The sequence below is a fragment of the Microtus oregoni genome, unplaced genomic scaffold, assembly GCF_018167655.1.
Source record: "Microtus oregoni isolate MIOR12 unplaced genomic scaffold, Mior012 000007F_ref0000211, whole genome shotgun sequence".
In the NCBI taxonomy this organism is placed as follows: Eukaryota; Metazoa; Chordata; class Mammalia; order Rodentia; family Cricetidae; genus Microtus; species Microtus oregoni.
The window spans coordinates 12761915-12777146 of NW_024543066.1; the positions used below are offsets into that span (position 1 = coordinate 12761915).

The following is a 15232-nucleotide window of genomic DNA, read 5'->3' on the forward strand; positions in this document are numbered from 1 at the left end:
GACACCTTTAATTCCAGCACTCGGGAGGCAGAGATAGGCGGATCTCTGTGAGTTCAAGACCAGTCTGGTCTACAGAGTGAATTCCAGGACAGGTTCCAAAGCTAAAGAGATACCCTATCTCAAAAAACAAAAACAAAATACATGCCTGGATCTACCATTGAACTTCTAACTTAATTGGCTTGAAGAAGGTCTTGCCTCATAAATCTTTAAGAGTTATTTATTTTTGTTTTATGGGCATGAGTTTTGGTGTATACACGGGTGTACCATGTGCATTTCTACTGCCTGTAGCGGCCAGAAGAAGGCATCAGATCCCCTGGAGCTGGAGTTCCAGATGGCTGGGAGCCACCATGTGGGTGCTGAGCCGTCTCTCTAGCCCTCACATTTTCATGTTAAAATGGAATAAAAGAAGCACTCAGAAACAGATGGGGATTTCTTCTTAATAGGAAATGTTCTGGAGAGATGGGCTGGAAATATTAGGAGCAAAGGCCCTTTATTAACTCTCATTTTGGATAATTGCTATGTTCACAACTATTTAATCAGCACAAGAGGGCAATCAATTTTAATCTCCTAGCTAAAGCAGGCTAGAAATTCTGGCCAAAAGTAATTTTGCACCCAGATTCCCAGGTTCACAAAGTCTGTCCTTTCACGCCAGAGCTCTCTTTCGCAAGGTCTTTGGTCTTAAATTAACTCCTGGACAAGGTAAAACATGTGTGCCTTCAAGGGAGATGTCTCCAACCCCTAATCCATTACTTTCAAATATAAGTTCATGATAAAATATGGATTAATCTATCATGATTGATAGCGAACTTAAGGTCAAACCAACATCTGTAACAACCTTTAAAAATAGGTCTGTTCGGGCTGGGCATGTGGCTCAGCGTAACACATCTGCCTAGCATACAGGTGGCCCTAGGCTAGATCCTCAGCACCCCTAAAGTCTAACAAACAATCAACATGAAAAAGCTCTCACAAAACAAAGATGAAAAGTCTGCCTACAGAAAACTGCTTGCTTGATGCAAGCATCACGTGTCCAGCAAGGCTAAAAGTCCACCTGAACACTCGCCATCGATATACTTTTCATAGACACGAGCTGGGTGCTGGGTACTGCAGAAGTGCTTTAGTGGGGTGGGGAGAAATCTTCTCTTACTTCCCACTGATGACAAGTCTATCCTCAGCTAAGAGAACACCTGCTGTGGAAACAGGCTGGACTGAGTTCAGAAGAACCGAGCCTGGCTCAGAATCCTTTCAGCTTTTCAACATCCAAGGCGAGGAGAAAAAATGTCCAGCTGAGAAGTGGATAGAAAACAGTGGTGTTCACGAAAGATTTCTTAGACAAACAAGAAGAAAACTGGGGCAAATCTTGACTATCTCATTTCTTTTCTAGTGATTGGCAAGCAGTTAGGAATTGTTCAGTTCCCAAGGCCAGTGAGGTTAGGGAATTTAGCTATGGTGACCACGGAGACCACCAGGGAAGCAGCTGAGGCCTTGTCTTGACCACACCACACCTCCCTGGTCATCACTGATGGAACATATTCAGTGCCAGGCTGGTGCTCTGACCATGGCCACATGGCTCCTGCTATCCAGCAGCAAAGGTGTGGGGCCTGCAGTGAGAATTCCTGAGTTCTCTGCTTTAGTCCGGGTTTATTGTGTCTGAGTGCCTGAGCAGCTGGCAGTCAGGTCTCTCTTCCAGTCTCGGCTGCCCCCAGTGCATCTTGTGATCGGTCCTTTTCCTATTTCGGGCGGTGCAGCCAGTCTAGAGAAGCGCAGCGAGCAGGACTGAGCAGAGCTCCTGGGAGCCCAAGGTCTCTTATTTCAGTGCCGCCTAGACTTCTCCCCCCTTCCTAAATCCTCTGACAACCTCATTATCAGTCTTTTTGCTCCTGCTCTTGCGCATTCCCACATCATCTTCCACGACGGGGCCGTGACTTGTCATGTATATAACCAACCGTGTCATTTCACCCTCAAACCTTCAGTGCCCTCTCATCGTTCTGAGCAATGCCTGGGCTTCTTCTGTGCCTCTCTGACCTCATCTGTCCTCAGTCTGGGATGTTCCAGCCACATGAGCTCCTCATATGTTCCAGGTTTGTCCTTACTGCTGATTTTGGACTCACAGTTTGCGTCCTTGTGTGTTAATTTTCTGTCAACTTGGCATAAGCTGGAGTCCTTTGAGAAGGTGGTACCTTTACTGAGAAAACCACCTCATCAGAACAGCCATAGGGAAGTCTGTGGTGCTATGGAGAGCAAGTCAGTAAACAGAGTTTTTCCATGGCCTCTGCTTCGGCTCCTGCCTCTAGGTTTCTTGTTTGTTTCCTCTGATGATGAATTATAACCTGCAAGCCCATTAAACTCCTTTCTTCTCCTAGTCGCTTTTGGTCATGGTGTTATCATAACGATAACATAGCATTTTTTTTTTAATTGCGGACTGAGTAAGTCCTTAACCCGACTTCTCAAAATCATATTTCCTTGGATTCTGCCCTTGGTCCAGAGTTTTCATTCTGTGTAAGGCCCCCTTGAGGAAATCTCTCCAGCACTCATGGTTTTAAATCTAACAGTGTTAGTGATTACCAAACCTGGCTCAAAGCTCTGAGGTAGACTTGGATACTGAGCTGCCTCGTGATCATCTCTGTGTGGATAACCTATAGCGATTTTAAACTCAAGTCATCACAGCTAGGCAGTGGTGGTGCCCGTCTTTTAAGCCAGCACTCTGGAGGCAGGAGAATGCGGATTTCGGTGAGTTTGAGGCCAGCCTGGTCTACCAAGCAAGTTCTAGGACAGAAAGGACTGATGGAGGAGGGTCATCTTTCTATCTGTTGATTTCATTGGTTAAGCAATAAAGAAACTGCTTGGCCCTCATAGGTTAAAACATAGGTGGGAGGAGTAAACAGAAGAGAAGGCTGGGAGAAAGAAGCTGAGTCAGGGAGTCGCTATGATTCTCCCACTCCAGGCAGACGCAGGTTAAGATCATTCCTGGTAAGCCAGCTCGTGGGCTACACAGATTATAAGAAATGGGCTAGTCCAGGTGCGAGAGTTAGCCGAGAAAAGGCTAGATATAATGGGCCAAGCGGTGTTTAAAAGAATACAGTTTCCGTGTAATTATTTTGGGGCATAAGCTAGAGCTAGCCATGTGGGCGGCTGGGTGCCGGGGACGCAGCCCCGCCGCTCGTACTACTACACAGGACTACATGGAGAAACCCTGTTTTGAAAAACTAACCAACAAAACAAACAAACAATCAAAAAACAAAACAGTTAAATTCAAGGCATCTTTGACAGAACTCTATCCTTTTTTTAATCTAAATTAGCCTCTTCTATATTTCTCAATCCCAGTGCATGGTACCACCTTTGAACAAGAAAGCTGGGCTTTTTCTGTACTCTCTCCCGTTCTTTTCCCACTGTTCATTATTGTTCTCTCTCTGCACTTGTAACCCTGGGTTACAGCGACGGCTCACAACACAGCCTCATTATTGTCTATGTCTGTGCACTAACCAGACATTTCTATGGTTTCCTTTCCACTGCATCCAAGGTACCCTACCTTCCCATCCTTGAAGTGCTTCTTCAGCTGTCTCTGCATGGCGGTCAGTTTCTTGGACTGCACTCCGCTGTAGGCCAGCAGCATGCCACCAAACTGCCTCTCAGTGATTCGTCCATCCACTGGGTCGTGGCGTTCAAACTGGGTGGGAAGGAGACAGAGTGTTTGTGGGAGTAAATGGAAGGTTTTAACATGGATTGCAGAATGATCAACAGTGTTCCATGAAAGAAATGAATTTGGGCCTCAGAATCTCACAGATAAACCAGAACTGCTTATATGCATACATGAAATTACCACAATAAAAATCATTACTGAATTATGAATATGTGCTAATACTAATAAAAAAAAAACCAGAACAGTCAAAGCTCCTCCCATACCCCACAGGTCAGGGGCACTCTTGAGAGGATAGTGCCAATTTTAAAACTCTACAAAAATTCTAAAATTCACAATTTTTTCCTTCCTCCCTCCCCTTCCCTTCCCCTTCCCTCCCCTCCCCTCCTCCCCTTCCTTCCTTCCTTCCTTCCTTTCTTCCTTCCTTCCCTCCCACAGACTTTCACTATGTAACCCTGGCTGGCCTGGAACTCAGTCTGTAGCAGGCTGGCCTTGAACTCATAGATATCTGCCTGCCTCTGCCTCCCAAGTGCTGGGATTTCTACATGAAAAGTAATAACCACTCTCTAAGATTTCCTATGCCTTACTTCTCAGAGAAGACTTAAACACGATTACAAATTTTATCAATTGTGCATATGCAAAATCAAGCTTTTGTGAGCTGCCGTGTGAGTGCTGGGAATTAAACTCGGGTCCTCTGGAAGAACAACCAGTGCTCTTAACTGATGAGCCATCTCTAGCCCCCAAATCAAGTTTTTGTATGCACTTAGATCTTTAGGGACTTCAAACAAGAGTAATTAATACATTTATAAGTTTTCTGGAAAATGAATAACTGAATATTAGAATATCCATAGAGTTTAAGAAAAATAGACATTTAAAAATATGCATACAGCATAAAATGCCCTTAGCAGACTTGCTAATTACAAAGCTACTGAAAAATCATTAAAGACATTTATATATGCAGATGAAAAGTCTAAGCATTAAGGACTTCTAGCTATTCTAAGGGTTATCAGAAAATTGAGATTTCATTTAAAGAAAATGATGTGAAGATGGTAGGATCTCTCCACGGTTTTACTGGAACATGTTCCCATTCCTACATGGCAGGGCTAATCTGTTTTCCTGAGAGGGTATACACAGACGTCAGAGGGTACTAAGGGCACATCAACAGCACTTCCTGATTGTCTTCTAGTCTTCCAGCACTTGGATTGGTCATTGTGTGGCACAGAAAGGAAGGAGACAATTCTGTTTTCGCCCTATGGAGATAGGACACACGAGACAAGCAATGAAAACTGAAATCGCTAAGAGAGGATTCTTTCCCTTCTCATTTCCTCAGTTGGCCTGGTCAGCTGACACACCTCATCTCCTCACTCATGAGCCACGGGAGTGTCCGAGCCATGAGAACCATGCTGTAATAGCGACCCTTTACTGGGCATGCGCCACACCCAGGCAGCTAACTTACACATTCTTTCATTTAAGCTCCACTCTGCAGGTAAGAAGACTGAGGCACTATGCAAGCACATGTTACAAGACTGGATGTGCAAAGGCAGCCCAGCCCATCGGGGCTGACACCATTTCCTGCTTCTCCCCAACCTTCAGGACAGCACTCGGTCATTTTCAATCAACTAGAACACCGGGGGTGGGAGTGGGGGGCTGAGAGCCTTGTTTAAGAGAAACAAAGCTATCTGCAAAGGAAATCAACGCCATCAATACCAAGTGAAGGTCTCCTTCCCCACCCAAGCCCGCGGTGTTCTACATCAGTCATTCCATCACTTCCATAGGACTGATTAATTTCCGACAAGACCCAAAGGTTTTGGGATTTGATTTAAGTTTGATTTATGGCTCAATTTACCATCCTGGAAGAAAACAGAGGAACTGATAAAAATTCTGCAAGTGGGCAACTTTCTGCACTGTTTGCAGCAGGCGGGTATCTGTTTCCAGTGGGCTTAAACGCCTGAGTCAGAGTTGGTGGTACAGAATCCATTTACAATCGGATCCTAAGACGAAGCTACGGCCCCTGTTCTGCAGGCTGGACATTGGTACTCCCCTTTCTGGAATTCCCCATGTCGTGGGGGTAATCTCACACCTCAGCATTTCAGCCCTCTGCGGCAAGGCAGACTTGAGGCTGAAATGTTTATCTGCAAACCGGACAGCAGTTGGCTCAGGGAAGTCCTTCAGTTTTCAGCCTTCAGAAGTGCAAAGATGCCTCTGGTATTTTTCAAGGGCAGTTTCCAGGGGAGACCCTCAAGCAGCAATTTCAGTGATCAAATTAGGATTTTACTAACATTTGAAGGCCCAGACTTGGCTTTTGGTAACAGGTTTCATTATTATTAAGCAATTAGAACTGAAACCCTTAAACACTAATATTTGCTCTTTCTGCACAGTCTGGCCCACTTCAGAACTCTTTAGCTTTAGCTCTTTGATTTGCCTCTGGGCAGCGCCTCTCTGCTTAGGCTACTGCGTCTTCTGAGGCAACACTATCTACCTAATGAGATTTTTTCTGCATTGCGGGGGATCAGGGCCTCATGTGTGCCAGTCTGTATGTTTCTCAAGTCTTTTTTTGTTTTGTTTTGTTTTGTTTTTCGAGACAGGGTTTCTCTGTAGCTTTGGAGCCTGTCCTGGAACTAGCTCTTGCAGACCAGGCTGGCCTCGAACTCACAAAGATTCTCCTGCCTCTGCCTCCCGAGTGCTGGGATTAAAGGCGTGCGCCACGACCACCTGGCTGTTTCTGAAGTCATAAATATGGCAGGGGTGGGGCCGTGTACGGGTATTTTACACACACACACACACACAACTAGTAACAAACAGACACAAACATTCTACATTCTACTGGTTCAACATTTTAAAGCTGAAGACCTACTTAAATGAAAGTTTGGTAGTTTTGAAGATTGAGTTTCACTAGCTTAAAATGTCAAGGGCCACGGACAGATGTTACATGGCTGTAGGGATCATTCGTGCAATTATCTTTCGACAGAGTCTCACTATGCAGACCAAATTGGACTCAAACTCATGATCCTGCTGCCTCAGTCCTTCAAGGAAGCCATGCCTGGTTCCCATCTTGCATCTTTAGTATTGACAGTTCTGCAAGTGTGCTGTGGGTGAATGATCAATCCTCAAGGTCAAGGAAGGGCCTCAAGGAGAGACACCAGTCATTAAAAAATTATTAGAATGCAGGAAATGCCTGTGTATCTGGAAGTGGTCTCCAGTCTCTGACTTGCACTGACTTAGCAAACACATGCTCACTTAGGTTGGATCCCCGTAAATTCCACTTAGGTGACAATTAAGGAATTCCATTCTAGTTAGTCCTGTGGCAAAGAACCTGTGGCCCAGCACACCACTCATTGTCTGTGCTGCTCCTCCGTGTTTCAAAGGCAGCTGACAGAGTTTCCCTTTGCAGCCCCTGCCATGGTCTCAAACATATATCAGCTGTCTCACTGCTGATCCCCAGAGGGGTGGCGGGGCAGGCAAGCAAGGGCTAGAAAAGAGAAGCCAGCCAGCAAATGCTAAGATTTTTCCGGGCTTTCTACACACAGTGTTTTTGTCCCCTGCTCCTCACTGAGAGAAGGAATAGCCTTTTGGAAGGACAGATGGTCTATATTTATCTATGGGAGATGATCCGAGGAAGATGAAAAGCGAGGGAGAGAAGAAAATATGTTTTAATATAATGGCTAAAAAAAAAGATGGAAAAACAGTAGAAAGGAGGAAGAAATTGGTATCTGAAAGTGGGTCATCACTTAGTGAAGACAAGGCGTTATTACATTCTAGGAGGTGTAAAGTGGACCACACTATCACACAGTGACAGCCTCAGAAGAGACCTGTCCAGTCCCCAGGCAAACCCTTCCCGTACACAAGCGTTTCAGAATGACAAACTCTTCAGAGGCCTTTTCTAGCTTCTAAATTGCACAGTGCAACACCGCACGGGGCTTCTGTGCCACCATTATTCCTGCAGGAGTTTCATACTATTAGGTTCATGAAAAAGAAAATGGATTACAGGCACTATTTCCCGTGGCACACCGTATTTTAAAGTTTGAGCTGCAATCTGTTTCTGTAATTGGATGGGCATCTCTAAACTACGAGGAATCTTCATGGCCTCACTCATGGCTGTCTTCTGGCAAGGTGAGGACGTGCAGGCCTGAAGTTTGGAATGGAGGCAACATCCGCTCTGTGCTCAGCACAGCTAACACAGTCCAGCAGACTCAGACCATGAGATTACTGAATATCAACCAAACTGCTGGGCTGCTTGTGGTGCTGGGTCCTTGTGCATGCTGGGCAAGTGATTATTCTATCTCTGAGTGACATGCCAGCCTAAACAATTATACTTTTCAATTCCAAACTTAAAAGAGTTCTTACAGTTTAAAACTGGTTCAGCTGGAGCCAGAAGTGGTGGTGAATACATGTAATTCCAGCACTCAAGATGTGGGCTGGGCGCGGTGGTGCATACCTTTAGTCTCCGCACTGAGAAGGCAGAGGCAGAGGCAGGCGAATTTCGAGGCCAGCCTCCTTCACTAGTGTTTCAGGGCCAAACCTTGTCTTTTTTTTCCTTTTTTTTTTGTTGTTGTTTTGTTTTGCCTAGGAAAGGTGGTGTGTGCGTGTAATCCTAGCTACTTGGGAGGCTGAGGTGGGAAAATCATTAAGCCCATAAGTTTAAGAACTGCCCCAGGGAATCAAAAAGAAGGAAGTTTGGGCTGTGATTAAATCACTTGACCAAATCCTGAGTCCCAGTCATATAGCCAGACCAAGAACGGGGCTAACCTTTCTGACTGACAGCCCCAGGTGGTACACAGACATACATGCAGGGAAAACACCCATACACACACACACAAACGGAAACAGTGGTACTTAGTATAAGATAAAATGTTTGCCCTTGTTAATGTATGGTAATTTTCACCCAGTTTGCCCATCTTTTAACTTGGTCTAGATCTATTTTATGTATGAAAATCTTTATTACAGCTACATATATACTTTCTTTTTAAGTAGTTATGCCTAAGAACTCTTTCCTAGTAAGGAAAGAAATGAAATATTCACCTGTAGCTTCTATATTTTCCTTTGTTTGAGACAAAGTCTGACTGTATTGCCCAAGCTTTCCTTGAACTTTTTGTAGACCATGCTGGGCCTTGACCTTTTAATCCTTCTGCCTCACACCTGGAGCACAGGGATTATAGGTGTGACCCACTAGGCCTGACTCAGGATTTCTGTATTTTTAAACAAGGAAACATCCTGTTTTTGTTAAAAAGATACGACTTCACAGTGGTGCTTAATGGCAGGGATTAACACCTCAGAAACAAAGAGCACATCACACCCTGTGACTGAGGGCACATCTGGAACCTGAGGCAAGAGGATCCAGACTGCCAGGCTAACTTTGACTATGTGGTGAGTTCCAGGGCAGCCTGGGCTACATAAAAAGACCCTGTCATAAACAACAACAACAATGAAGGTGGGGGAAGAAAGGCTGGCAATGTGGCTCAGCTGACAGAGAGCATGCCTGGCACGCATGAAGCCCTGGGTTCGGTCCCCAGCACTGCATTAACTGGAAGTGATGGCATATGTGATCCCCATTACCCTAGCATTCAGGGAAGTACAAGACAGGAGGGGAAGAAGTTAGAGGTTATCCTTGGCTGCACACACAGGTCATTCTGAGCTACACGAGGATTATCCTTGGCTATACAACACAGGTCATTCTGAGCTACACGAGGGTTATCCTTGGCTATACAACACAGGTCATTCTGAGCTACATGAGGGTTATCCTTGGCTATACAACACAGGTCATTCTGAGCTACACGAGGGTTATCCTTGGCTGCACACACAGGTCATTCTGAGCTACATGAGACACTGTCTTTAAAAAAAAAAAGTAGATTGCCAGCTGCATTTGTTTCAAATTTGGCAGTCTGCTAGGTCACTAGTTGGAATGTCTTGGGCATTTTAACTATCATTTAAATATTATATGAGCCCAATTAACCAGGTTGCCTCTCCTGAAGAGTCTTGGGCGACGTTCAGCCAGTTAACCCGTCTTCTGTTCTAATGTGTTAGGGTGGTATTAGGAAAGATCTATTTTCAAAGAAAAGGCGGCCTGGGAGAGCAGGATCTTCAAAGGAAATTCCGAGGCTGCCGGGCTCAGTCTGCACACTCTCGGTAGGCTTAACACTCGAGCGTCCTTGTCCAGTCAGCTTGCACGGATCATTTGCATCCTGTGGCAGTTCTGGGTACCCTTCCTGAAGAACCTGACCAACAAAGGGCAAAAGGAACTGCTGTGCCGGGTCCCAGCCCCTCAGTGAAGTTACCGTTGCCACACGAAACTGCTGAGGGATTTCGGGGGTTTTTTCCTTTAAGAGAACTTTTAGCAAGCACTAGATGTTATAGGCAATTTCTGCTTCCAGTAACGTGAAAAATCCCTGGCTTTGCATTACACATTCCTGTGAGATCTGAGAGGCCCAGTGTTACTCGGAGTTCAAGGACACTTCTCTTTTCATGTGAGATCACAGAGTCTTTCCCACAGAAAGACTGCTGGGAGAAAAAACCAGAAATGCTCTAATTTCAGGAGATAAGAACCAAGGACCGAGGGATCAACGGCTGTAGGGAGGCAGACTGCCTGTGCTTTTCCCAAGTCCAAATGTCTGTACAGAAAGTGTTGGGATTGGCTGCCTAGGCAAAAATACGGCAGGTCCATCCTAGCGCGTGGCTGACAGCTTGTCAGTTTCACGAGGGAGCTGGAGATTTGGCTTGTCCCTTACTTGACACCAAAGAACCAGAACCATGCATGATAAGCCTAAAGGTGAGGCAAACTGAAAAACAACAGCTGACGCAAGCACTTTTAAGAAATAGTAATGGTAATCTAGACACAGAATTTACACTGGGCTAGTGATTTCTAACTGACCGTCTTTTCTTCACAGCAAGGAACTGAGACAAAATGAGATGGGTGAGTTGGTGCACATCTGTAAACCAGACACTCAGGAGGCTGAGTTAGGAGAATGGAGAGCTGAGACAGGCTTAGTCTACATAGTGAGAGCCTGTCCCACCGCAAGCAGAAAAGAAAAACAAAAAGAAAAAAAAAAACAGAAAAATACAATTACTACCCCACCTCTGTGCCTTTAAAGCCAAATGCCTTTAAAGATCAACCTTGGGGAAAGACAGAAGATCCTTACTGATAAAGGGAGAAACCCGTATAAGTCAGACCGCATAAGCTCGCCCAGTGAGAATGTATGCACTTCCAGTGAGTTCTGGCACGACGGGGATTAGCCCCACCTCGCTGACACACAGAGCAAACTCCCAGCTGCGCTGCCCACATGTCTGGTGACTTCTCACAGCAATGACAGAAACGTAAAGCTGCCCGGCCGCAGCAAGGAGAACCCAGTCAACTCCAGACCCTCAGGTGCTCCAAAGGAGGCGTTCACCAGTTTTGACAGGACCTGGAATAACTTGGGGCTCTGGAGGGAGGCTTGTTTTATGCTAAGGACCTGGGTAATTTTTCCTCCTGTCATTTTTCCTGTCTGGGGCTGCCCCCGCTCCATCTCCTTGTGTAAACCTTGTCCTTCCCTGAACCTTATGGTCCTACTAATGATCTCAAATGCACTCAGTTTTCCAGAATCTTCTGGGCTCTGACAACAGGTAAGGCCTACTAGGTGTGTCCAAAGTGTAGCGTTACAGGCTACTAGAGGCCTGGGAGAGCCAGGAATGCTGCCCAAAACAAAACTGTCAGCTTACGGAAAGTTTGATGTATTTTTGCACTCTGGGACATGCCTGCTGACATAACAGCACTCATTCATTTACACCCCACACTGCATTAGGCTTTGCTTGTTCATGGTGCCTGTATCTCTCCTAACATTATATACTGCTTAAAACTTCTTTTGTGTTTATGGTGTGTGTGTGTGTGTGTGCATGCTATGTTGCACATGGTGGGGGAGTCCAAAGGATAATCTTGGGTACTGGTCCTTGTCTTATTTTCCATAGGGTCTCTTGTTCTCTGCAGCATATTCCAGGCTAGCTGGCCCCAGACCTTTTGGGGATTGGTTTGACCACACCTTCCATCTCTCTCCAGGAGTGCTGGGGTTACATGCTAGGGCTAGCTGGATGTGGGTTCCACAGAGCTGAATCATGGTCCTTATGTCTTCATAGCAACATTCTACCTACCTGGTCACCTCCCAGCCCAGGATTAGCTACTTCTTGGAGGAAGAGCACGGGATTTATATTATTTGCTATGTCACACACATAGCATGAGCTCATTACATAATTTTGGTTGAATGTCTCTGTCTTATAAAATTCAGCTGCCAATTTATCACCAGATGGGCACCTAAGATACACTTTGCAGTAGAGACTATGGTAGGCCTAAGGGGTGATGGTATGGCTTCTTTAGAATTGGCATTTATTCCCGAGGGCCAGGGGGATCTTGTAGTTGTCCCTAGAGCATCAAGGAGACGACGAGGTGTGGGCTCTGCTGGCTAGAAAGGACCACTCGCCTTTGCTGGGTCAGTTCACAAACAACAAGACTGAGGGAACCATGCGGACAGCCGAGATCAGCAACAGCAAGAGGGAGGCTGTGGGTAGGACGGCAGTGCTAGGCTTCACAAGTAAAACAGTTTGTACTCAGAATCTGGAAGCCGGCTGGGGTGATAAATTAGGTGAGACTGGCAGGTACATTTATTCACTAAAGCGAGAACCAAAAGAATCCATCAGCAAGGTTCTGGTTTTTCCTTTCACCTGCTATTCCAAAATTCTACCATGTCATCAATTTTTATAAAATGCAGGCAAGGATAGATGTCTGTAAATCATTAGCATAACTCTGTATCACTTGGAAAGTAAGACTGTTTTGATCAAAACACAGAAAGACCCACTCATCTGAGTTAGCAAAATGAATCTACACTTAACTGAAGACATTTGTGGGTGCCCTTCCATTTGGCCACTGGAACAGATGACCCCTGGGAAACACTCTACACGGCTCTATCTTCTCTATCACCAGCCCCACCACATCCACATCAAAAGTACTGTTTGTTTGAGGGCTGGAAATGAATCCAATAGAACACGGCAGCAGGAAACCAGCACGGCAGTCAGAGGACTTGATTTTGTTCTCCCTTGGACAAATACCAACTGTGTATCTCTAGGCAACCCGTTTAACTCTTCCAGGCCTCGGCTACTTCATCTATCACATGGGTACAATGACAGTATCTCTCTCCTAGGATTACTGTGAAGGTTAAATTAGATAAAAGATGTACAGTTACCTTGATTGATCTTTTCTCAAATATTTTTACTTAATTTTTTTTTTTGAGCTTGTGTTTCACCAGACAGCCCAGGATGGTCTGGAACTTCTTAGTCTATATTGCTGGGAATTGAACTCAGGAGCTTATGCCTTTATGGCAAGCATCCTATCACTGAGCTCTGTCTGCAAATGCCTTTAGATAGTTCTTCACATTGTAAGAATTATTACTGTGTTGAAATCCTGTGTGTGTGTGTGTGTGTGTGTGTATGTCTCCCTCTCTCCTCTCTCTCTCTCTCTCTCTCTCTCTCTCTCTCTCTCTCTCTCTCTGCATGTGTCTCTCTGTGTGTGTCCAGAAGCACTTGACACCCTGCAGCTGGAGTTATAGGTGGTTGTAAGTTACCCAATATGGGTGCTGGGGCCTGAACTCAGGTCCTCTGCAAGAGCAGTAAATGCTCTTAACTGCTGAGCCACTGTCGGGACTCTGTCCAAGAATGGAGTCCTGTGAGAATTCTGAATGCTGGGAGAAAACTCCCAGAAAAAAAGGGCCTTGTAGCCTCAGTTTCTTCAAAACAGAACTGTTCTTGAATGTGTTTTCACGCTCCTCCCGGGTGCAGTGGATGGGAGCGAGCTCACTTGAGCTGGCGTTATTCGTGTGCTTCTATGGAAAAACATGTTTTTGCTACGTGCTGCTTTCCTTGTGATTGTACGCTTTACTCGGGACTCTTCTTAGCCCTCAGAGGATAAATTCTCCGATGCTCTGAATAAAGTTGGCTATTGCATGAGACTTTAGCTGGCCTCATTCTTAGGCCCACTCTCCCAGGTTCATGCGGTCAAAGAGGGTGGTAAACAATCCATATCTCAGGAAGTAGAAAAAGACAAGATCTCCTGAGTAAACTGGGAGCATGGGGACCTTGGGAGAGGGTTGAAGGGGATATATATATATATATATATATATATATATATATATATATATCTCCACATCTCCAGCTCCATTATTATTATTATTAACATTAATTTTTAAACTGTGTGTTTGTGTGTGTATACACATGAGTGCTGGTGCCTGCACAGGCCAGAAGTGGCCGTCAGATCCCCTAGAGCCAACATTCTGGGTGAGTGTAGGCTGCCTGACATGGGAGCTGGGAAGCAGGCTCTTAACTGCTGGGCTGTCCTCAGTCTTACATTTAGTATCTGAAATCAGTAGACTTCTGAAGCTTGTCATTGGTTAGGCAGCAGCTGTGCCATTGTTACTGCCTGCAGAAACAAGTCGAAGCTGGTATAATGGGTGTCAACAGCTTAGGGGAAAACCCCAGGTGACAGTGGGATTTTCCTTTCAAAGGCTGCATCAGCACAGAGCTGTGGTGGCTCAGAGGACAACAGCGTGTGGGGGAGCAGCCAGCCGGCCAGCCTGAGTCAGGCTAAGACACTCAGAGGTGTGCTGGCTCCTGAATGAGGGCAAGTTTAGACCAAGTTATTAATTTATTTACTTGCATTTCCCTTTTGTGTCTGCATAAGAATGCCATATACTAAAAGCCTCAGCCTAGAGGAATATTGTAAGCTTGATAGTTATTGACAGGGAAAAAAATCCTGGCATGGCTCCTGATGTAACTAAATATTTTTACTACGCAGAAAGTAAAGAAGTTATTTTTGTCATGGTGAGCTCCACGGCATTTTCTTTTCTCTCTCTGGGAAAAGATGATGGAGCATCCCTCCAACGTTTGTGCTTTGTTGTTTGATAAGTGTGGCAGTAATCAGCTGGGCACAAGCTGAGAGCTCAGGAAACATTAGCTGCCAGGAGGAATAGCATTAGCAATAGGTCTGGGATTAGTTTGTTTCTGTTACCTTCAGCTACATTAAAAACGTATCTTATTCTTGTTTTTGCTTATGTGTATCTGTGTGGATTTATGCCATGTGTGTTTATATGTGCCCACGGAAGACAGAGGGGGGCACTGGATACCCTGGAGTGGAGTGACAGGTGATGAGTCACCTGATGTGGGGGCTGCACACTGAACTCAGGTCTAGAAGAGCAGCACGCGTTCTGAACCACTGACCCATCTCTCTAGCATCCCTTCAGCTACGATTAAAGAGAAATATAACATCTTCTATAAAGATAGCCAATACTGGAGGAGGGGCTCGTGAGGTCCACCCCTGGCTGAAGAGCGACGGGCAGTTAGTTCCTGCTGGCTGCCAGTGGAGGGCGAGTCACTCACTTTTCTTCATTAGCCCCTGGTCAGGTGCCCATGAGTCAGAAAAAAACCAAAACCAAAACCAAACCATACTCATGCTCAAACAGGGTGCGCTAATCAGACTCAGTGGGTCACAGAGAAACAAAATGACAAGGGTGTAAGGGAGACTGTTCTGGGAAGGAGGGGTCCAAAGGGGTTAGCAGGGCAAGGAAGGATGGAAGGGGTATATATGAA

At 45.5% G+C, this 15232-nt stretch overlaps 1 protein-coding gene across 5 annotated transcripts in view; it reads right to left on the reverse strand.

The window, feature by feature from the left end:
- The window catches only part of Micu1 (mitochondrial calcium uptake 1), a 135984-nt gene that overhangs the window by 22706 nt on the left and 98046 nt on the right, over window positions 1-15232 (reverse strand). For all 5 annotated transcript variants that reach the window (XM_041656153.1, XM_041656152.1, XM_041656150.1 and 2 more), the window contains one exon: window positions 3527-3664. In XM_041656153.1, coding sequence (XP_041512087.1) covers window positions 3527-3664 — 138 coding nt within the window. The remainder of the gene's footprint in view (window positions 1-3526; window positions 3665-15232) is intronic.